Here is a 24,543-nt window from a genome sequence, read left to right on the forward strand (position 1 = left end):
AAAGCACCATGTCCAAAAAGAAACTTGTAAATGCTGATTGGAGTAAATCCACCTAATTGCATACTTTTCATATCAGGAAAAATTCCATGCATGTAACAGCCATCAGGCAATTCAATCCGATCCACACCTTCCACCACAAAATAATATTTTTAAACATACCTTACTTGAAAATGGTTAACACAAACTGTATTTAATGATTTTTACCAAAGCATGTTTCATTTAATAAAAATTTAATAAATATTTATTATTTATCAAAATAAATACATATTTATTTTTATAAATAAAAATAAATCTGTAGTCTAGTACTACAGATTACAAAGCACTGGCTAAACAACGTAAAAAAATATTCAAAGATTAATTAATGATTTACTGTATTCTAATTTTATCTTATATAAATCTGATATGCTACCTTTTTCTTACTGACTACTACAACAATATCCAGTATTCATAATCTGTTACACATACTCAAAATTATTACATAATCTTATTTAATCATAATGATAATATTTTCTTTTTATGCAGATGTTTCTTGTGTTTTAATTTATAAGAGGGAATAATCTATTGTCACCTCAAAGTATAGACGACCTAACACTGTTGTAATTCACAAAAAATAAAATGTTATAATTATATGAAAATAAACAAAGAAAATCCTAATACCTTAACTTGATAAAAATATTAATAAAATCTTGATTAATTTGTCTGATAAAAAATAAATATGTGATAATACCTTTTATCAACAGAACAAGAAGCAAGCACATTAACTTCATTAGGTGACCACTGTAAATCTTCAACAGACTTCTGATGTCCAACTAATGGTCTCTGATCAACAATCCAAGAATCATTTGTAGGCTTCCATAAGTGTATATTTCTGTGACAGTCTCCTGTAGCTAAAACTCCTGTAATTTAAATAAACCATACAGAATTTCTAAGAAATTTTAGTAAAAAAGATGCTTAAAGGCTTTAAACAAAATTACAAACTCTTCAGTCAAAAATAAAAAACACGTATATTTTCTTTATAATTTTTCTGATTCTTTTACATTCTAAGAAAAAGTATTTTCAATTTTTACTAAAATTCAATAAATAGTAATTACATTATCAGTCTCAAGACTAGTCTGGTAGGATAAATGCAGCAGAATTAAGATTAAAAAATGGTGACTTTTAAATCTACTTAACAGGATAGGAGAACTGGTAAGAGTTTGTTTCATTGAGTCCATATAGAGGTATAAATTGCCCTTCATGAAGTCGAACAAGGACCATTGGGGGCAGTTATGCAAGGAGATTAACAAAGATGTTCTGAAGTCATGGATATAAGAATGTAACAAAGAAATTCAGGTGGGGGCTGCCAATCATTACTGATGGTCAGCTGCAAAGTTGTGTAACTGCACTCTTCCCAGACAGTGGAGATACTAGAGGAAAGAAGATTATTGCTGATGAGATCTTTCAGTTCTGCTTAGTGCTACCTGGAAGATGAAGACTGAAAAAAGTCCTGGGCTCGATGATCTCCAGTTCAAGTGGTAAGGAGTGTGGTTGATGAGGCCTCGTTCAACATCTTAGATGCATTCAACTACATCCTGGTAAACAAGCACATGCTGATGGACTGGAAGATGTCACGGTTGGTGCTGATCAGGAAGGAAGGATGCTCTGCTAATGTCCTTTCTGCCTACCAACCACTTTGTTTGATCAATAACTTAACAAAGCTGTTCAAAAAGATGTTGGTAGTGTGGCTTGCTGACAATATCACTACAAATGGTAGCCTAAGTCAGCACCAGTATGGTTTTTGGACAGGAATCTCAACAAATGACACCATCAACAGGGTAATGAACACGGTCAACAGTAGAGTTGTGCTGGTTCGAGCATAGAAGAAACATCCAGGCCCTCATATTCTTTGACATCAGTAATACCTTCAACAGTCTCTTATGGTCATTGATCTTCGAGTCGCTTGCTGATAAGGGGGTCGACACCAATTTGAGGAGAGTGCTTCAGTCCTATCTCTGCCATAAGAGTCTATCATCACATCCAGTATTAATGGCAGCACCATGTTTACAACCAATAAGGATGTGCTGCAGGGATCCATGCTGTCACCCCTATTGTGGAATGTTGTCTACGATGGGGGTCCTGAGGTTAACATTGCCTGAGGTTGTTGCCCTGGTCATATTTATTAATGACTTGTTTCTGGTCATAGTGGGTAGAACCAAGCAAAACATGATGGCCAGGGACAACTAAGCCATAGAGTTAGTGAGAGGCTGGCAACTCAATAAAGGACTGGAACTGGCCCTGGAAAAGACTAGTGTTGATCATGGCTGGAAGATGAAGACTGAGCAGATGGCTTTCCAAGTACAAGCTATATCTGTGCTTCCCAATACTTCAGTGAAGTACCTTGGGTATGGCTGGACGAGAGGTGTTCCTTTAGGAAACATGATCAAAACTGCAGTTAAAGCAAAGAGGACAGTGACTGCGTTGAGCAGACTTCTCAGCAATGTGAACACACCAAGATCCTTAAAATGGCATGTGTACTCAATCCTATTATATGGGACACCTGCCTGGTTAAAAGCTCTGGACACACAACATAACAGAGTGATTCTCGAGCAGATCTAGTGAAGATGTCTCTGCGAGTAACTAAGAACATGTCGCATCTATAGGCAGCATTACCTAGTATATATTACCAGTATACCGCTAATTTGCAGGGATGGTTCAGAAGTGACTTACCTGAAGGGGGAAGGAAGGGCTTCTAAGGAGGTTCTCCTAGACAGGTGGCAGTCCAGATGGAATGAAGATGGATAAAACTACTTCAGTTAGATTAGATCAGGCTGAGTTAGGCTTGGATGCGAATTTACATGTTCCATTGGTACCTGCGGGTTCCGCTGAGTTCCTTGCTGCCCCCTTTCTGACATGTGATCCTGTGATTTCCACTAGAGACTGTGTTGTGCTTATGGGGGTCCAGTCTTCACTTGTTGTTGAGGGGAGAGGGTTTTAGTTTGTGAGAGCCTGACACTACCTCTGTGTGGGCAGATGTGTCTGTTAAGAGATTTCCCTCCTCTGACATAAAAAAAAGCTCATTGTTTTATGAAGCAGCTGAGAAAACTACCAAATCAACTGATTTAGGAAGACGCGTTGTTCACCACTAGACCAACCCGGTGGGTGGTTATTGTTTAATAAGAAGAAGTTTTTTAACTAATTATCTACCTACATTAAAGGTCCCCAATTAAACTAAACAATGCCTGTCCAGATGTAAACCAACCTCTCCACTTCTAGTAGGTTTGATCCTGACAACAATAAATTTCTGTTGGGAGACAGACCTGGTCTAGCATCTCCAATCCCACCATAACAGGTTTCAAGTACTGTCAACCACTGCTACCCTGATACAATCACCTGGGCTTCATTTGACTTACTGTGCAAGGCAAAATTATTCTTCAATGAACAAAAAATCATAGGAACCTGATGCAATCTGCAGTCAGTGTTATGCAATGTAGGAGTCGAAGTCTATCCTGAAGAGGCATAAGGCTGAAGTTTTCATCTGTAAAATCAGGTTGAAACATGAAAGGGTCTGGGAACAGCAGAGTTCTTCTTGAAATTGAAATGCAACCTTCCCATAAATATTAAGGACTTTAACTAGTACAAGTCCCAATCTCACCAGTTGAAACATTTTGATGCTATTTCTTTGTCGCTGGGACAAACAGATTAATTAATAATAATCTTATTCCATAAAAAATAAATAGATTACAAGTGAAAATAAAATTATTTAGTTATAAATTCTTAAAGCATAAGCTTAGGCATATTATTATTAAGCTAGACATATAAGCAAATAATGTAAAATATAAGTAAAATAATAAAAGTAAACATTTATTATATATATATAATTTTGTGGAACTATCTACCCCTTATAATAAAAACTGTAGAACTAAATTAACTCTAATATTAAATGCCTGCAGTACTCAACATTCTTGTCTATTCACACAAACCAGCTTAATTTAGTTTCTGCACATTTGAGCTCCAGCTTGACCTAGTTAACAGGCCAATCACTTGGTGTCTTTACAAAAAAATTAAGAGTGCTTTTAATGTACACGATGAAACAAAAAACCTACATCTGTTATAACAAACTTCTTTTTTACCTGAACTACATGGTGACCAATCAACAGCATAACCTTCTGTCTGATGACCAGCAAAAACAAATAATGGCTTAACTTCTTCTCTTTTAGTTTCTACATTTTTATAAGCAGATGCAGCAGCACTATCAAGTGTCTGCAGATGAGGTTTCAAATCCAATATTGTTACTTTGCCAATTTCTGACCAAACAGCAGCTAAAACTGAATTATTTAAAACTGTACTCTGAAAGAAAGTCAATGAAATAAATAATTAGCTAAAAACTTTACAAATTCAGTTTTAAAAGAATAATTGAAATTTTACTTTTATATAAACAGTAAAATTTACCAAACTACAAATTTCACATCAACTAACCAGAGCAATATTTATTTAATATTTTAATTACCCAAGAAAGACAAGTTCTGTTTAAACCACATGCAATTCATTAAAACCTAACTGAATAAAACTTTGTATTCAAACATTGAATGCAAAACTACTTTAAAAATAAATTGAAGAAGCAGATTGTTTAATGGAATACAGGCTTCTACAAGCAGTTTCTTGAAAATAATGAAATTTTTTTAAACATTCAAGAAGTAATAAGCATTTTTAGACAAATTAGAAAGAAAGTAACAATAACATTTTACTAATCATGGAAAGTAAATAAATGAGGTGATTTTTACATCTTATAAGACAAATTTAACTCCTTATTTCTGAAATACGAGCCAAACTAGGTACATCAGGGATGTCGCACTTGGTAAATGTATTTTAATAAATAAAAATATATAAACAGCAAACTTAAGTTATTTAATAAAACATTTATTGAGTTTTTCTTGATAAATAGCTTAGAAAGATATCCATGATAATAAATTTATAGCTTAATATTTTGTAGCTTAATATATAATTCAAAATCAGTGGTAAACAAATCAAGGATTCAAATTAAAAATGTTTTAATTTCACTAAGTTACTGTACAAAAATAAAAATTACAAATATTGTAATATCTTGTAAAATAAAATGTGGCTTACTCTACAGCACATTCTGAATGAAACATCTTTTTAAGGTATGTTCAGTTCTCTGCCAATAAAACCAAGTTTTCAACACCAACTACATTTAGCCCTGCTTCAATATACTTACTATTTCTTTGAAAGTTTACAACTTTTAACAAAAAGAAATATATTTCACACTACATTCATTGTTATAAATATTCAACACAAACACTAAAAATAAAATATTAATGTGAAATGTCTCTAGCAATTATTACACTCTTGGAAAAATATCTGTGATTACAGCAAAGTGTTGAGCTTGCTACTGCTGTGTGTCTGAAGTGATCAATATAATCATTAAGTTCAGTCATTACAATAATTTAAATTTTACTCAAACAGCAGATCTGTTATTAATCATATCAAAGATTCCTACCAAGCATGAAGTTCTGCTTTTACACCAGTACTTACACAATTAGTTTTTAAAGATAAATCTATACAATTAATCACGTTGTCTCATGGATTATCTATCACTCATTAGCTAGCTACTAACACAAATATTTGGAACACGTTCTTGGAATACCACATATTCATGCATTTGAAATGCAATATTCTAAATACTTAAGTCAACCACAGATGTAGTTTAAAACCAACATTCTTAAATACAGTCAACCACAGATATAGTTTAAAACAGGCATTCCAAACTCATCTAATTATCCATTCATTTATGAACAAAATCTTCACATTTTACATGTATGAATGCTAACAGATCTGTTCAGTTTAAAATACTAGATGTTCGGTGAGCAGTATTTTTATTAGCTCTGTTTTTTGCTTTGTGTAGTAAGGTTCAGTTGTGTAGTAAGAAATAAAATAAAGTGATATGATGAACTCATTAAAGAATAAAAAGAAAACAGCATTTACTCTGGATACTTTCAGATGATGGACATCAAATACATGGAATTAAAAAAAATTTAAATAGATGAGAAAGTTATACGTATATTAATTAACCTACTAATAGAATTACAAGACTTTGAAGACTTTAAAAATTGCATTAGAATAAATAGTGCTGTTTTTAATGATCTATTAAATATAGCTGAACCATTTAAAAAAAAAAAATAGAAATATCAATGCAAACACCCACTTCCATATTGATTATTCTACCTTCTTGAATTCTTTTCAAATACTGCCTGAATTTTATTCAAAACAAAATCTTTATCTGAAATTTTAACACACACACCGGGTGATATTTAAGAATGGAAACAGCTTTATATGGTATATCTGAGATGTATTTGGAGGCAGAAAGAAATTTGGTTCTACATAGTTAAAAAAAATCTGCAATTTTTGTCAACCATACTGAATCAAATTTAAATGTTTTAAATAGGAAGGTGTGGGCATGTGACACATGATTTCGATTTAAAATTTTATAAGAAAAACAAAGTTGAAACCAGTTTTTGGTTAATGCCAAATGACAGAAAAATCGTGTTAACAATAAAATGAGGTAAAACACGCTGTATGAACAATTTCATTGCATTTTATATTCATAATGCATACAGTTTTTTTTTTTGTCTTCAGTCATTTGACTGGTTTGATGCAGCTCTCCAAGATTCCCTATCTAGTGCTAGTCGTTTCATTTCAGTATACTCTCTACATCCTACATCCCTAACAATTTGTTTTACATATTCCAAACGTGGCCTGCCTACACAATTTTTCCCTTCTACCTGCCCTTCCAAAATTAAAGCGACTATTCCAGGATGCCTTAGTATGTGGCCTATAAGTCTGTCTCTTCTTTTAACTATATTTTTCCAAATGCTTCTTTCTTCATCTATTTGCCGCAATACCTCCTCATTTGTCACTTTATCCACCCATCTGATTTTTAACATTCTCCTATAGCACCACATTTCAAAAGCTTCTAACCTTTTCTTCTCAGATACTCCGATTGTCCAAGTTTCACTTCCATATAAAGCGACACTCCAAACATACACTTTCAAAAATCTTTTCCTGACATTTAAATTAATTTTTGATGTAAACAACTTATATTTCTTACTGAAGGCTCGTTTAGCTTGTGCTATTCGGCATTTTATATCGCTCCTGCTTCGTCCATCTTTAGTAATTCTACTTCCCAAATAACAAAATTCTTCTACCTCCATAATCTTTTCTCCTCCTATTTTCACATTCAGTGGTCCATCTTTGTTATTTCTACTACATTTCATTACTTTTATTTTGTTCTTGTTTATTTTCATGCGATAGTTCTTGCGTAAGACTTCATCTATGCCGTTCATTGTTTCTTCTAAATCCTTTTTATTCTCGGCTAGAATTACTATATCATCAGAAAATCGTAGCATCTTTATCTTTTCACCTTGTACTGTTACTCCGAATCTAAATTGTTCTTTAACATCATTAACTGCTAGTTCCATGTAAAGATTAAAAAGTAACACAGATAGAGAACATCCTTGTCAGACTCCCTTTCTTATTATGGCTTCTTTCTTATGTTCTTCAATTGCTACTGTTGCTGTTTGGTTCCTGTACATGTTAGCAATTGTTCTTCTATCTCTGTATTTGAACCCTAATTTTTTTAAAATGCTGAACATTTTATTCCAGTCTACGTTATCGAATGCCTTTTCTAGGTCTATAAACGCCAAGTATGTTGGTTTGTTTTTCTTTAATCTTCCTTCTACTATTAATCTGAGGCCTAAAATTGCTTCCCTTGTCCCTATACTTTTCCTGAAACCAAATTGGTCTTCTCCTAACACTTCCTCCACTCTCCTCTCAATTCTTCTGTATAGAATTCTAGTTAAGATTTTTGATGCATGACTAGTTAAACTAATTGTTCTGTATTCTTCACATTTATCTGCCCCTGATTTCTTTGGTATCATTACTATAAGACTTTTTTTGAAGTCTGACGGAAATTCCCCTTTTTCATAAATATTACACACCAGTTTGTATAATCTATCAATCGCCTCCTCCCCTGCACTGCGCAGTAATTCTACAGGTATTCCGTCTATTCCAGGAGCCTTTCTGCCATTTAAATCTTTTAATGCTCTCTTAAATTCAGATCTCAGTATTGTTTCTCCCATTTCATCCTCCTCAACTTCCTCTTCTTCCTCTATAAAACCATTTTCTAATTCATTTCCTCCGTATAACTCTTCAATATATTCCACCCATCTATCGACTTTACCTTTAGTATTATATATAGGTGTACCATCTTTGTTTAACACATTATTAGATTTTAATTTATGTACCCCAAAATTTTCCTTAACTTTCCTGTATGCTCCGTCTATTTTACCAATGTTCATTTCTCTTTCCACTTCTGAACACTTTTCTTTAATCCACTCTTCTTTCGCCAGTTTGCACTTCCTGTTTATAGCATTTCTTAATTGCCGATAGTTCCTTTTACTTTCTTCATCACTAGCATTCTTATATTTTCTACGTTCATCCATCAGCTGCAATATATCGTCTGAAACCCAAGGTTTTCTACCAGTTCTCTTTATTCCGTCTAAGTTCGCTTCTGCTGATTTAAGAATTTCCTTTTTAACATTCTCCCATTCTTCTTCTACATTTTCTATCTTATCTTTTTTACTCAGACCTCTAGCGATGTCCTCCTCAAAAATCTTCTTTACCTCCTCTTCCTCAAGCTTCTCTAAATTCCACCGATTCATCTGACACCTTTTCTTCAGGTTTTTAAACCCCAATCTACATTTCATTATCACCAAATTATGGTCGCTATCAATGTCTGCTCCAGGGTAAGTTTTGCAGTCCACGAGTTGATTTCTAAATCTTTGCTTAACCATGATATAATCTATCTGATACCTTGCAGTATCGCCTGGCTTTTTCCAAGTGTATATTCTTCTATTATGATTTTTAAATTGGGTGTTGGCAATTACTAAATTATACTTCGTGCAAAACTCTATAAGTCGGTCCCCTCTTTCATTCCTTTTGCCCAACCCGTATTCACCCACTATATTTCCTTCCTTGCCTTTTCCAATGCTTGCATTCCAATCTCCAACTATTATTAAATTTTCATCTCCTTTTACGTGTTTAATTGCTTCATCAATCTCTTCGTATACACATTCTACCTCATCATCATCATGGGCGCTTGTAGGCATATAGACGTTAACAATCGTTGTCGGTTTAGGTTTTGAATTTATCCTTATTACAATGACTCTATCGCTATGCGTCTTGAAATACTCCACTCTCCTCCCTATTTTCTTGTCCATCACGAAACCTACTCCTGCCTGCCCATTATTTGACGCTGAGTTAATTACTCTAAAGTCACCCGACCAAAAGTCGCCTTCCTCTTCCCACCGAACCTCACTAATTCCTACTATATCCACGTTTACCCTATCCATTTCCCTTTTTAAATTCTCTAGCCTACCAACCTTTTTTAAGCTTCTAACATTCCACGCTCCGACTCGTAGAATGTTATTTTTTACTTTTCTGGTGACCCCTTCCTTAGTAGTCCCCACCCGGAGATCCGAACGGGGGACTATTTTACCTCCGGAATATTTTACCAAGGAAGGCGCCTCCATTATTGCTTTTGAAAATGCAGAGCCACATTTTCTTGGAAAAAAAAACAGCTGTAGTTTTCCATTGCTTTCAGCTGCGCAGTACTCAGAGGACTGAGTGGTGTTGATACGGCCGTTTAAGTCGTCCTGACTCACGCCCCTAACAACTACTGAAAGAGCTGCTGCCCTCTTTCAGGAATCATTCCTTAGTCTGGCTCTCAACAGATACCTCTCCGATATGGTTGCACCTTCGGTCCAGCTACTCTGTATCCCTGAGCACTCAAGCCCCCTCACCAACGGCAAGGTCTCATGATTCATAGGGGAGGATGCATACAGTAATGCATACAGTAACAAACTTTAAACAGTGCTATAATATTGATGATAATAAACAATACAACAACAAATTAAATAGCTATATCAACTGATATTACTTACTTTAAATATTACAATATTTTAAAATTTTTAAATATGTTTTCGATCTTAAATTACTAATGAAATAGATTTTGAAAGTATACCATTCTACAATAAATGTTCAAAATGCTTCCCCTCTACAGCTTGGCAGTGTGATAACCTGAAGTAATATTTGTTTACAACTTGTTGTGTCATGTCTGGTGGTAGACGAGCAGATTCATCAATCATTCTTCTTTTCAATTTGTCAATGTCTGCAGGTGTTGTTTTGTAAAAGTTATGTTTCAGATACCCACAAAAAAGTAATCCAGAGAAGATAGGTCTGGGGACCTCACAGACCATTCTACAGCGCCTCTACTACCTATCCAGTAATTTAGATATTGTTCATTTAAAATCTGCCATGCCCTATGATAAAAATGAGGTGGTGTCCCATCTTGCTGAAACCATAAGTTATTATTTAATTCTTGACCAACATTTTCTGAGATATCTGGTACAATCCTACTGGCTAACAAGTTGCAGTAACCATCCCCTGTAAGATTGTCATCTACAATAAAAGGTCCAATATAATGACCAATAATTCCCGCCCAAACATTCACTATCTGAGGATGCTGCGTATGAGCTTTCAACATCCATCTGGGATTATTATTGCTCCAATATTGACAGTTTTGCTTATTCACATGACCATTTAACATAAAAGTCGTTTCATCAGTATATATTATTTAATTTAAAAAATTTGCATCTACATTAATTTTTTAATTTCAAAATACTCAACTAGGCGGTCAAAATCATTTTCCAAAAATTTTTGCACCAGGGATAGCATAAGGGTGAAATCTTATTTGTTTTAAGAAAACTGATATCATGATATTGTTTCAAAATAACTGATACTATGCTGGACAACAGATTTCATAATCAATGAATGAGGATCTTCAACAAAGGTCTACAATACCTATTCGATTTGAATTGTATCTGTTTATTTGGCGAATGTTTACTGAAGACTTTGCATCAGGACAGTTCTTGGTCTACCAGTGCGGGGGCGATTCTTTACAGTACTGGTTTCCTCAGATTGCTGTTATCACAGTCGATTTATTTATTGATCTTGTTTTGAAATCTATTATTAAATAAATCACATACCACTTGTACAATTATTATTATTGTTGTAAATTAACAGATGATTTACTCAAATAAATTTTTAATACTTTTTTTAAGTAAATATTTACAGCTGATTTGTTTCATTTATGATAAGTAACAAATATAAGCTGACATTAACACTGGGTTAATTTTTATTTTGAAAATAATATCAATTGATATAGCCAATTAATTTGTTGGTGATGTTAATTATTAATCATTATTTATTATTATCAATATTATAACACTGTTTAAAACTTGTTACTGTATGCATTATGTATGCAAAACGCAGTAAAGTTGTTCATGCAGCACGTTCTTTGTGCTGCATGAACAATTTCAAGCAATTGTTAACACGATATTTCCGTCATTTCAACTTTGAATGCTTACAACTCCATAATAAAGGCATTAACTAAAAATGGGTTTCACCATTGTTTTCCTTGTAAAATTTTAAATCTGAATCATGTGTCATATTAAAAAATCACCTCCCTATTAAAAAAAATTAAGTTTGATTAAGTATGGTAGATCAAAGATGGTAGATCCATCACAATGCAGATTTTTTTTACTATGAAGAATACCATTTCTTTCTACATCCAAATACCTCTCACATATGTAGTATATAAAGCTATTTCCATACTTAAAATCACCTATATATATACATATATATGTAAATATTTTTGAATACATATATACAAAAAATCTTTTATAGACTAGAACAAATATTTGTTCTATAAATTTTAACATATCATACGTATTCTAATGTGTACAAGTAAAAAAGAAAAAATGTAAAAAACATTACTAAAGATGGCCTGAAAGCGTTTTAATGGAAAAAAAATTTAATGTAAGAATGTTTTTTAATTCTGTATTTTGTGGAGTGTTTGAATAAGTTTTTATTATATAATTAGCTGGAATTTATGGACAGATGAAATATGGACTACAAAAAATGTAATTTAAATAAATAAAAAAAAATATATACATATTTCAAAAAAAAATTAATTAATAAATAAAAATAATAAATGCAATAAAAATTATTTATTGAAATTATAAAAAAAAAAAGATTGATTCTATAAACACAAAATAACTAACAAAATGTTAAACACAAGTTTGAATATAAAATAAATAAACAAAAAAGAAAAATATGAAATAAAACAAAGCACATGCGTTACTAAAAGTATGAAACTTGTACTGATGAACTGAAACACTCAAAAGTCTGCACACCAAACGTCTCGGAAATAACAATGCTGAAGTATGTAGTGCAAGGATCACATAAACATACTTTCTTGTATATATGCTTGTCACATACGATTCCTAACTCACACGCAAACATCCATATTGCGGCCCAATAATCTCTAATCCCTCATAAAAAACTTTTTGACACTATTATTATAACTGTAATTTTCCAATACTCTGAAAGTAATACTGGTCAAAAACAGTTACAATTATTGGAACAAACTAAACATTTTAGTATACATTATTGACTCTAAAATTAATTCTGAAAAACACATTTAAAAAAGAAATTTGGATTTATATTATTTTCACTTTCCTTTCTGTAAGTGGTTTATCTATTAATTCTGATTAAATTAAAATTGGTTTAATGAATTTGCTGACCATGATAGTTAAAAAAGTTGTTGATAAATATTACAGAAAATTATTTTAAATACAAACTTAACAAAATTGAAACATAAGAATTTTGTACTAACAACATTTCACTAACACTTAATAGTTCTCATCAGAAACTAATGTTGCTAACACTTTTATAATTTGTTTATTTTGGCAAATTTTGATTAAGGAAAATATTTTATTTAAAGAAAGGGTTACTAAGTGTACTAGAAAGGGTTAGAAAGTGTACTAGATTTGAATTGTAGCTGCTAATTTAGCAAATTAATGTTTAGTTCATAAGTTTAAATGTAAATTTTAATGCTAGTGAAGAATATAATTACGTAAAAACATGTGGCATAATATACAAAAGGATAGTAACATCCCAACCCCATAGGGGAAGACACCTGCCTACTGACATTCCGGTTGCCACAACCCCCCCTCCCAGGGCCTTGCCCTGTTCGGCTTTTAACGGGAGTCGTCTATAGCCCTCTGACTTTTTACATCTCATAGTAATAAGCCTGGCCTCATTGGGATGCCACTGTGATGCAAATGCCTCGGTAGACATTTGCATCAGTGATTTAATAACTCAGCTTATTGCCTTTGCTATAGGCCTAATCCGGACATCTTGAATGTCCTACATTGTATCCCTCTGAACTAGTTAACCAAGCTCGTGGAAGTATGAACCCTGCTCCTAGTTCTACGTGTCAGGTGGCTATACCACCCCCTTCGTTCCATGCCAGCAATGGCTTTAACGGAGGACATTTTCTTGCCCTCCAACTGATCACATTCCACAGTGTTCAGCCCGGCCACAGTGAGATGCCACCGATGCAGATGCCCCGAGGGACATCTACATCAGTAATCTGCCACAAGAGATAGTAATGAGTTCTGCCTTCCGAAGAAGACAGCTGACACCTAACGCTACCACGTTGCCCTCAGGAACTAAGCAAAAGCTTACTTGCAGAAGAAAGAAGACCCCGCGCCTGCCACATTGAGCCCTAACTACTACTACACCCTAGAGCGTAGATGCATCAAGTATGCCACGACAGCATATCAATCTGTAAAAATTCAGTCACCCGCAACGAATATCGTAAATAAATTGAGCGATTGGAGTACAGCCAGCATGAAAAACAAATCCCAGAGGTCCTCAGGTCTGGTCCGTCGGGAGCTGAGTATAACCTCTAATCTCCCACTACACTCCATTTTTGAGGGCCGCTCGGAATAGCAACTAGGTTGATCGCAACCAATATTTACTTATTACCCCCTAAATAAATGTGCACTCCAATTCAAAAATCGCCATGCTAAAGTTACTAAAGTTAGTTGGGGAGTTTACTCCCCGAGCACAACCTCCATTGAGACTAAATGTAATCTTTTACATTTGAAAAAGAGGATAGTAACAACTAAAATTTAATAGTTTTATACAAACATATATATATATATAGAACTAACTTGAAATTGCAAATTAAAAAAAATAATCATGGCTCTAGCCACCAAGTAAAATTACTAGCACATTCAGTATTAAAAAAAATTGAATCATCCAAATTATTGGATGGTTCTACCACTGGACCAACTTGGCACTTTTTTTCTATTTGGTGCCTATAAAATACCTAGGGCTAAAGCATTTAACAGAAACAAGCTAGGCTTTGTATTAATAAACACTTGAAATTTTAACAATCAACAAAATGCAACAAATATTGTATATGTGAAAAAATATTAAAACCAATAAGTTACACACATAATCTATTCTTTCACATTAAAAAAGCCAGCAGTTTTATATTTTGTATTGTGCAAATATATATATATATACTGTGTATTCCTTACTTCATTGATGAGACACACTATGTCTATAGTATTTTTATAATTTTGAATTCAAAGCTGTTATGCAAAAAGTACAATTATCAATATTTTCATTTTTCTCAATTCTCTAAAAAAATCTACAACTTGCTAAACTGTAAATGAGATTTGTCTGGTATATGTTACCAAACTTTTGAGATACAATAACTGACTTTACGAAACCATTTCATCATTCAAAAAAATTCCTTGTTCATTGTCTTTTGCTTTGTTAGAAATTCAGAGTAAATAATAATGTCCCCATCATCACTCTAAATTTGATTTATACTTAACTCACTTTTTTCTGTTCTTTGTGACACCCATGATGACAATTAACCGTCTGTTTAAATATTTAAATGCCATTTCCAGATACTGGTTATGGCATTTTAAATGCTTCTATAAGCCATTATCTAAACCGACAAAAATTTCTTTACTCAAGTTTAAGAAATCCAACATCTTGTTCATATGAAAATACAATGTACAAACACTAAAAGCAAAATATTACAAAGCAGTTTTCACAAGATTACTTCTCAATGTTACTACTATATCATAGCATAATCTTACTAGTCCTTGCAGACATGTACTACAGTTTAGGAAACTATCTAGCATCTTAATTTTTTAATACTAGAGAAAAAAATTTGTATAGAAATATTGATTTCACCAAAAACTAAATAAATATTTTCCTAAAGTCTTGTAAAATGAACAATAGTAAAAAACATTTGCATTTAAGCACATATTACGCTTTAAATCAAGGCTCTAAATGGAAATAATTTTTCTTCTCATAGAAAAATGTAATAATTACAGAGATTTACTCACTCTTATCCTATTGACACAACCATGATGTTTAAGCTGAATAAAATCCATATTTGGTTTCTTTTTAATTTCTTCCTCATCTTCACTATCTTCACTATCATCATCACTTTCTTCTTCATTTTCTTCTTGGGTTTTATTTAAATTTGATAACTGGAAATTAACAAAAGGGACTAAAAAAAATAAATAAACAATTGAATAAAAATTAATTATAAAGAATAAACTATGCTAAATAGTCATTGAAATAGCATAAAAATGAGAAAATGTCTAAGAATAATTTACAAAGAACAAAATTTATAACTAAATGCGCAATTGCAAATCTACTTATGTGTAATTGTCATTTCAAAATTATATACTGTGTCCTTAACTGTCAGTTCTTTTATTTCCAAGAATAAATAAGAAATCTAGCTTTTTTTTGGCATATAATTATGCTAATAAACAACATCATCTATTTCTAATTAAACCCCTGGCAAGAACATGACACAAAGGAACAGCGGGTAATGGAGAACATTTATTTAAACATTTAAATCGGCTTTAAAAGTTATATTAAAATTACATACTTTGTTACTTATCCCAAAAACGTTTAATTTTGTAACTCAGTGTTCTTAACTTTTTAGGGCTACTTTCTTCACTTTATTTTGAATATTATAGTAAAAACTAAGGTGCAGGATGGATTGTAATGACTTCTTCTTCCTGTTTGTTTATTTACAGAATCTCCTCCATTAAATGAAAGATTCAAATTTTATCTTTCCTGTTCTGGAAGACTGAAAATGAACTTAATATACTCCAAATTAAAAAGCTACATTTTTTTTAATCAATTGGAATCTTTCATTATCAGTCAACATGGCAATAATGGTTTTTACATCTTAGATAAACTCTATTTTTATTTCTTACCAATTTCACATAATGAGTTACACTCATGTAACTGTTGGTCTTTAAGTTTCTTTAAAATTAAAATTCAGCATAGGTCGTCACTTGATTTAGTAAATAAAGCTAATATAACTGATATAGGCTTTATTTTTAACAGGATACCATATCATAAGCAATATTCACTGAGAATTTGAGGACCTGAACAATTACAAAAGTACAATCTACAGAAAGCTTCAATTCATAAAATGGATACAAAAATACATAGTAGAACAACAGAAAGATTGAAGGTTTTTTCATTATTAAACAATATAAAAATAAATAACATGTCATTCTAAAGTAGGATTCAACAACAAGAGATTAAAGAGAATTTAGCTAGCTTGCACTTTTTTTTAGTGACAGTTTTCATGATTAATATGTATAAAAAATTAAATAAAATTAATCCATTGGTTAACATGTAAATCAGATCTGGATAAATTGATTGAAATTTAAATAAAAAACAATTCAACTTCATCTTTTTCACACAGAAAACGTGAAAGATACAAATCTGGAAAAATGAAAAAAATCTTTTTTCTTTGCAAAATCATGAGAATCTCTAAATCTGTAAGAGTAACTCACTCATTTCATCATATATATTTCATTTTTATTATGATCAAGATATGTTTTTCTAATTCAATCTAACTTAACTTCTTAAATATACATAGCATTAGTGTAATAAATTGCTATTCCAAAGTTATCTCAATAACTACAGTAATTCTCTACTCAAGGAGTTTTTATAACTCTTTTGAGAAGACTAAAATCTTAATACCAAATTTTTTATTACATATTTCAAACAATGTAGATATTTAAGCAGTTAACTACTTCAAGAAGTTTTATTAATATAAGTGCTTTACCTTCATTAATATAACTCTGTTTTTGTTGGCCTTCTCTGTCTGAGTTCCAGAAACTAAATACATTGTTAATGGAAATGTTTCTCTAATACCACCCAGATCATCGTGCAATATATCAAAACTTAAACAGGGAGCAACTGAAAAACAAAAAAATAATATCAAATGAAAAATGCAAGAATCAAAAGGCAACTACATCGTAAAATATTACAACAAAGGTTATATTCGATTTAAACTATTTTTTTCATAATGGACTGGTAATGAATTTTGTAGCATGTGAAAAATGCTGTAACTAACATGAACTTGGACCTGGAACCTTCAAGTATTGGAGATATACATTGTGTGCTTCAAACATAAAATTATGATATTCAATCATACAAAAAAGTATTACTAAAAAAAACTTTTGTAAATTACCTCACAGAAATTGGAGACTGGAAATTAAACACAACTGCAAATTTTATGCACAGTATCTAAGTCAAACTAAATACAGTTGAATAAAAAAAAATAAAATCACTAAATTTAACAAATGCAATACACCTAAAAAGAACATCATTAAATTTACTACTTTACCATATACTAAGAAAGTTTTTTAACTACTTTAAGAGGAGAACCATTAATAACAGCACATCTGCAATTTCATTAATTAGTTCTGAAAAGATCATGAAAATTTTTCTAAGTATTAACAAATCTAATCATGCTTAATATTTATAAAATTTTAAAACACATTTTGTCAGTGATCAGCAAAAATATTTTCTCTTTTATTAATTACTAAACAATTCATGAGTATTACAATACTTAAACCTGGTTTAAATTTTGCCAATTTCTGAATGAACATTTTTTCTACACCTGTAGAAAAAAATGTACATAAAACAATTAAAAGTTACACTAATAAAAATAAAATAAAAGGATTTTAAATTACACAAATTTGTGTAAAAGTTCCTTTAATGGAGTTGTAGGTAGCATTGTTAATTGATTACAAAAAAATTTTTTTATTTTAATATTCAATTTTATCAAATGTGGTGTTTTAAAATTTTAAATTGTTCAAGTTATGCTGTGGACTTTACCATTATTAATAATAATTATACTGATCAAAAAATTATTTTGTTTTGTTACATGATCAATATTTGCTGAAGCTTATATATTTTTGGGCATTGATTCCTGATCTTAAGTCAGAATTTCCCTGCCAACCTCAAATTTTTTTCTAACTGTCCTTCCTATTTTTTAGCAAGTATACAAGAAGTCATCGTACCCCTAAAGTTAACAAAAAGTATGAGTGAAGATACGTGTTTAGAACATATAGTATTTTCATTGGGGTTGATTGGCAACAGTTTTTTTACGTCACACGCTCGAGTAAAAGATAGTTACACTAAAATGGCTGACATGAGTAGTCACAGCATCGAGGAGTTAGTGATAAGCACATGGGTTCATGAATAGTAAGCACATTGTGCTTAAAAACCGTATTAGGTTTAACCGAATAAATAATAAAATGTCAATACAGATATTTTTTTATATTAGATAATAACTTAATAAAATGTCCGCTTAAAAACACTAGTCCAATGGTGCTTAATCTAAATTTCTATTTTTGCTTTCCCCCATCTTCTGATTACTACTGAAAAAACAACTAAACCACTTTCATACTCCTTCCACTGACTAAACTAGAAAAGAGAACGAACAAGGAATGTTGCATACACATGCAGAATAAAAAAAAACCACCTTCCACTAGCACAGCAGGATCGGCACTGCAAGAATGACAATGCTCTGTCTCCCTCGCAGCCTTGCATGCAGCTTCCGATGCGCGCATGCATGCAACAGCCAAACACCACATCACTGGAACTGTGAATCACACAGTTCCATACAAAGATTTTTGTCTTTTTCATAAACTGGGAGATGGCTACTGACATTAAGCTTAAGGACATTATTTCTTTATATTGTACAAATCTAAAGAAAGAATTAAAGAGAAAAGGATTCATTATATTAAACGTTATCAATAATATAAAGTGGAAACAGAGGGTGCTGCAGTTCCACAATGCCTATATACGAGCCGCCACTGTTCATGAACGACAACATACAAATCGAACAATAAAGCTAATTAGTGATATGTTTCGGCAACGCTTTAAATCAGCCACCACCATGAAAAGCAACAATGTTGGATTGGGAGAAACTTATGTTTGATTTAGGCAGTATTAAAAATAGGCCAAAGAGTGGACGAAAGTTAACATGGTTAGAAACATGTCCTGCTGTTGCAGTTTCCACTGAACAATCCCCAATGAAATCAACTTGTAAACAGTCAGCTGAACTTCGTATATCGTGGACGACAATGCAAGACCATAAGAAAAAGGACTTGAAAGTCAGGCCACTTCATCTGATGTTCATCAAGAACTATCAGATGCAGACATGGAGCATTGTGCTGCATCCTGCCAGGCTTTATTAGAAAAATTCCCCATTGCAGAAATACGTTATTTTGGGGAGAAAGAAATTCCTTATTTTGGGACACAGTTGGAAAGAAATCCACCCGCACGACATGATATGGGCTAAAATGACAATTCATCATTTGTTTGGTCCTTTCTTTTGGTGGACCACTGGATGCATAAACTTATTTAGAGATGTTGGAAGCATGGTTAATACCACAGCTTCAGAGAAGGATCTCATGGAACGAGTATGATTGCAGCCAGATGGAGAACCTGCACATTTTGCTTTATTAGTCCACTGAATTAAAAAATTTCCAGGACGCTGCACTACTCCAGCATCACAAACTCCATTATCATGGCCACCACAAAGTCCTGATCTCATCACACCAGACAATTCATTATGCGGAATTATCAAGGCACATGTACCTGCACATTACTACACCACAAATGAAGAATTGCATGATGCTGTGAGGAACACCTTCCATAACGTAACACCAGAAATGCTCCATAGCATATCACAGAGGATGTGACAACATATAGAATTGTGTTGCAACATGAGGGTGAACACACAGATCCACTGGACCATTAAAATTAATACTATGTATCAAGCGAGCAAATAAAATAATTAATTATTATATCGCATTTTTCATTTATAACTCATTACAAATTTTTAGCTAACTTTAGGGGGTACAGTACTTCCCAGCCACCTGTAAAATAAATTATTTATTGTAGCAGTTAAGTTGCTAAATATACTATAATTTACTTTAGTTCATAAACAGATATGAAAAATAAGAATTATTATTATTTACACATAAATTAAAATGATTACAAATGACACACACACAACTAATTTTTTTTTTGGGGGACAAAAAACCCGCTTTTGTGTTATCATCACCCAGACATAATGTATTTAAAAAAACTGAATGTTAAAAATTCACAATTACAAACAATTAAAATATGTCTTAAACTGAAAAATTAAGATGTTAAAATTACCATCTGCTTTATGGTAAATGGCATAAATCACTTAAACAAAGTATTTTGCCTAGTGCAGCAGCAGTTCTCTGCTGTTCCTGGTATCAGTTAACATGCTGGTTGGAAAATGCTGCATCAAAGGTTGGATAAGTTGGTTGCACTTTAATTCAAGCCACAGGAGGATATAATCTGCTTTCACCGCTTCTACCTATTCCAAAGAGATAGCTCACCACTGTCCACCAGCAGACTTACCACAAGGCTTGAGTGTAACGCGCCCATGACAAGATGAAGAATGAATGATGGACAGCATTCAGCATCTTCAGCGCAGTGCCTATTTATTTATAAATGTAATTATGTCACCCATTAATCACACGGTGTTACTCACACACTGTGCAGCATATATGAATTTTGTTCTGGTGACCCAGTGCTGGATGGAATGCTGTAAACAATGTATTATGCTGGGTAAGAAAATTTCAACTACATCAGTCAAGTGCGAGTGGTTGTGCGTAAAATTTAATGGTTCAGTTACTTTTCCTACCAATTTGTAATTTTATTTTTCCCTATAAAGTCTCAATATATACTACATTAATGTGTGATAAAGTGCTTAAAGTTTTTTAATACATATTTGAGACTGTATTGCAGTGAACTTTTTAAAAAAAATGCCATGCAGCTACATTAACCAACCAGATAGTTTCTGCTACATTTGTAGTAAGTTAACATTAAAGTCTCATACGAGTAATATAACTCCATTGTAAAAAATCATATGCACTATATTTTGAATGTAAAATAGATGATCAGACAGGTCCTGGGCTCCTCATACGTGCTAAAATTCATATGTAATGTTGCTGACTGGATCCCATCATATGAAATCTCCAATTCCAATGGTTTGGAAAGAACAAAGAAGAACAGTGAACAATCACTTCACAGACTGCTATTTTTGTATAATGAAAATTACGGATAACAGCTAAGACTAAACATATTGCTATAATAGAGTTATAGCATACTTATACTGTTACACAGAGTTATAGTTATATTTTTATACTATACGTTGAGAATATCCTGATATTCCCTCTGCTTTAAGACCAATGCCTCACAGTACAGTTTCCAATTCCAGTACCACCAAAAAAACATGGAAATTTATGGAGGCCTGTAACTGATAGCACTGCTGATTGGTTTTCAACTTGGGTATAATAAATTCTGTTGTTTCTTGTGTCTGGGAGAGCAGAGATAGAAAAAATGATCATATTAGAAAAAGGTGGCCAAAAAAAGAAACTGATTGTAGGTGGGAAGAGTGTTGCGAGTCCAGCACTAGTAAAACCTGAAAGTTTACTTTCCACCACTACACATTAAGCTATGCTTAATGAGAAACTTAGTTAAATCAATGGAACATGATGATACTGGAGTTCTTCAAAAAACTAAGTTGTTAAAAATAACATTAATAAATAACAACTAACCAGTATTAGCATTATGCAACATAATATAGGCTGATGGATCATGAACTAGTTTTTCATCTTCTTCCATAGGCTGTCCTGGAAGGTAGACCTTTCTTTCCTCAACACCTGAACACACATCACCATTGTCATTTTTATACATTCCGTTGTCAGAAGCCATTGAAATTAAAATTGTAGTAAACAGCAATCAAGAATTATGGAATTAAAACAGAAAATAAAAACTAATCTCCACGCGCTAATATACCACGTGACATTTCTTCTCCCCATGAACTACGATTCACGTTAGAGGTTATGTTTGCGTCAAAGAAACATGTAGCCATTCGGCTACATCAGATGACCTGAACAGTTTGAATCAAACAAATGTGTACATTATACATTTGACCAAAATATTAAGGCATAATTTAATATTTTTATATCGTACTTATTAATTGAACATTCAAAATATTACTTAGACGTTTTATCTAATTTCTATTATAAAAGCGATATTTATGATCAGATCTCATTTCGCGGCAAGTAAAAGCTGAACATTTTTTCCAATTCGTACTCTTTGTACAGAGAATGACTACTGCAATTAACGTTAGTCATAGACGAATAATTAAATAAAACCTAATACCAATTTCAAAAATAAAAATTATAGACTAGCTCTAGTTTACATAAAAATACCAACAGTTAATAAAATAATACAACTGATGTTAAAAATTAAATTTTCAGTTCTCTAAGTCAGTGATTCTCAACATTTTTTGCTTCACGACCTCCAAAAAGAAAAAATTAATACTTCGCAAATCCCCCAAACACAATCTAATGAAATCTAAAACTATTTAGCTGCGTTGATAGCGACGGATATGTGCATGCATGTACGAAGTGAACAAACATGAGTAATTTACAGATTCCAACTTGAAGCGTACATGTTCCTTGTAATTTGGTCTGCCAGCATAATATTCGCTGCGAGAGAGTCAGGTTCGAACACGTGCTCTCAGTAGTATAAAAGAGGCATAGGGGTTGCAGAACGTGAGCTTAGTTTCAAATACGAAACATGCGTCTAGCGTCTTTGCTTAAGTTTTTAAAAGAGTAAATTCATTTAATTTAATAATTGAAGTTTCAGTTTTTCAGTGTGCGGTCAAACGGTGTAACTGTACTTTTTTTAATGACAATTATTTAAATTATTGTTTTACCGCATTGGATGGAAAGTCACACCGAGTTGATTGCTTTCAAGTCCTCTCTGTAGGCCAGTCTCCGTGGCGCGACTGATAGCGTTTCGGTCTTTTATTTCGGAAGTTCCGGTCAGGCATGGCATTTTCACACGCTACAAAAATTGTCATTCATCACATCCTCTTTAGTAATACCTAACGGTGGTCCTGGAGGTTAAAAAAAATCCTCTTTAATGAAAGTATGAAGTCATTAAATTGACACTTTGTAACTAAACATCGAATAAAAAAAGAAAACCCACGGAATTTTTCAAAAGAAAGTTACGTATTTTGCAGTATCAACAAGCTTCCACTTGTAAATCAAACCATATTTATAAAAGTACACTTGAAGCATCTTATCTCGTAGCTAAAATTTATAAACCCGCTACTATCGCAGAAAAATTCCGCTTTCTAACGAAATAGCATTAATATGAATCGATGACATGCTGCCGATGTTCGTGATCGGATAATTCAGCAAGTGAATTTTTACTTCCTTGTACGGAGTATTGCGATCGCGAAAAATTTTGGTCTTCAGATTTCATTTTTTTTTAACTCCTTGTACAAATTATTGTGATCGCGAAACATATTGGTATTCGTATTTCAACGGAAATGTCCATTTTGACCAATTTCAGCATAACGTCTATATCTCGCTTAACTTAAAAACGATTAGCCTATGATATTGAAATTTTGGATTTAGCACTGTTGTAATATCTAGTTGTGCACCTCCCTTTATGATTGCAATCGAAATTAAAATTTTAATTAATGAAATGTTTTGATCTTACAAGAGAAGGCACATCGATCATCTCCTTTTCTTTTATTTAAATAAGTTGATTTAATAATTATTAACCTGCGATTGTAAAAAAAAATTATTCAATAACAATAAAAAAAAAATCATAAGTTATTAGTGAAATAAAATTTTATGTACTTTTAAAAATGTCTATATGTAATTTAATAGGCATTATTACACAAGAGTATTATTTAATAGATCTGGTGAAACATCTGATTATGTAATATTAATTGAAAATTATAATTTAGGATTGTATTTTCTACTTTAATTTTATTTAATGGTTCTGGAATTTCTGTTTAATTTTGTCTACATTAAAGTTGACTGAAAAATAAATCCTCACAATAACTATATACATTGAGGCATACATTCCTGATCTTTAGTAAATTGCAAAAAATTCTTGTCTTTTAGTTCATTACTACTCTGATATTGTCAGACAATATTCTCCCTATGTCAGGGTTGTTGCCAATAATTTAATTGCACTTTGGTTTGGTATAATTCTTATGATCTTAATTTATGAACACGTTCTCTAGTTTTCAAATTTTCTCTCTTTATATTCATCAGCCTCTCTTAATCTTTTTATTCTTTCCTTGGTCTTAATGTTTTCTTTCTCTTTATATTTATCATTTTCTCTCACATTTCTTTATTATTCCCTTGTTCTTAA

The 24,543-nt window shown here is 32.3% G+C and overlaps 1 protein-coding gene across 1 annotated transcript in view; it reads right to left on the reverse strand.

Moving 5' to 3' along the window:
* l(2)09851 (WD repeat-containing protein 1 l(2)09851) overlaps positions 1 to 22,218 on the reverse strand; it is a 28,678-nt gene extending 6,460 nt beyond the window's left edge. The window contains exons 1-5 of the mRNA XM_075368080.1: positions 21,915 to 22,218; positions 17,087 to 17,220; positions 15,333 to 15,479; positions 4,110 to 4,326; positions 728 to 896 (exon numbers count right to left, since the gene is read on the reverse strand). Of these exons, the coding sequence (XP_075224195.1) occupies positions 728 to 896; positions 4,110 to 4,326; positions 15,333 to 15,479; positions 17,087 to 17,220; positions 21,915 to 22,071 (824 nt within the window). The 5' untranslated portion in view covers positions 22,072 to 22,218. The remainder of the gene's footprint in view (positions 1 to 727; positions 897 to 4,109; positions 4,327 to 15,332; positions 15,480 to 17,086; positions 17,221 to 21,914) is intronic.
* Positions 22,219 to 24,543: the final 2,325 nt, after the last annotated feature.

The sequence above is a fragment of the Lycorma delicatula genome, chromosome 6 (assembly GCF_047948215.1).
Source record: "Lycorma delicatula isolate Av1 chromosome 6, ASM4794821v1, whole genome shotgun sequence".
NCBI lineage: Eukaryota > Metazoa > Arthropoda > Insecta > Hemiptera > Fulgoridae > Lycorma > Lycorma delicatula.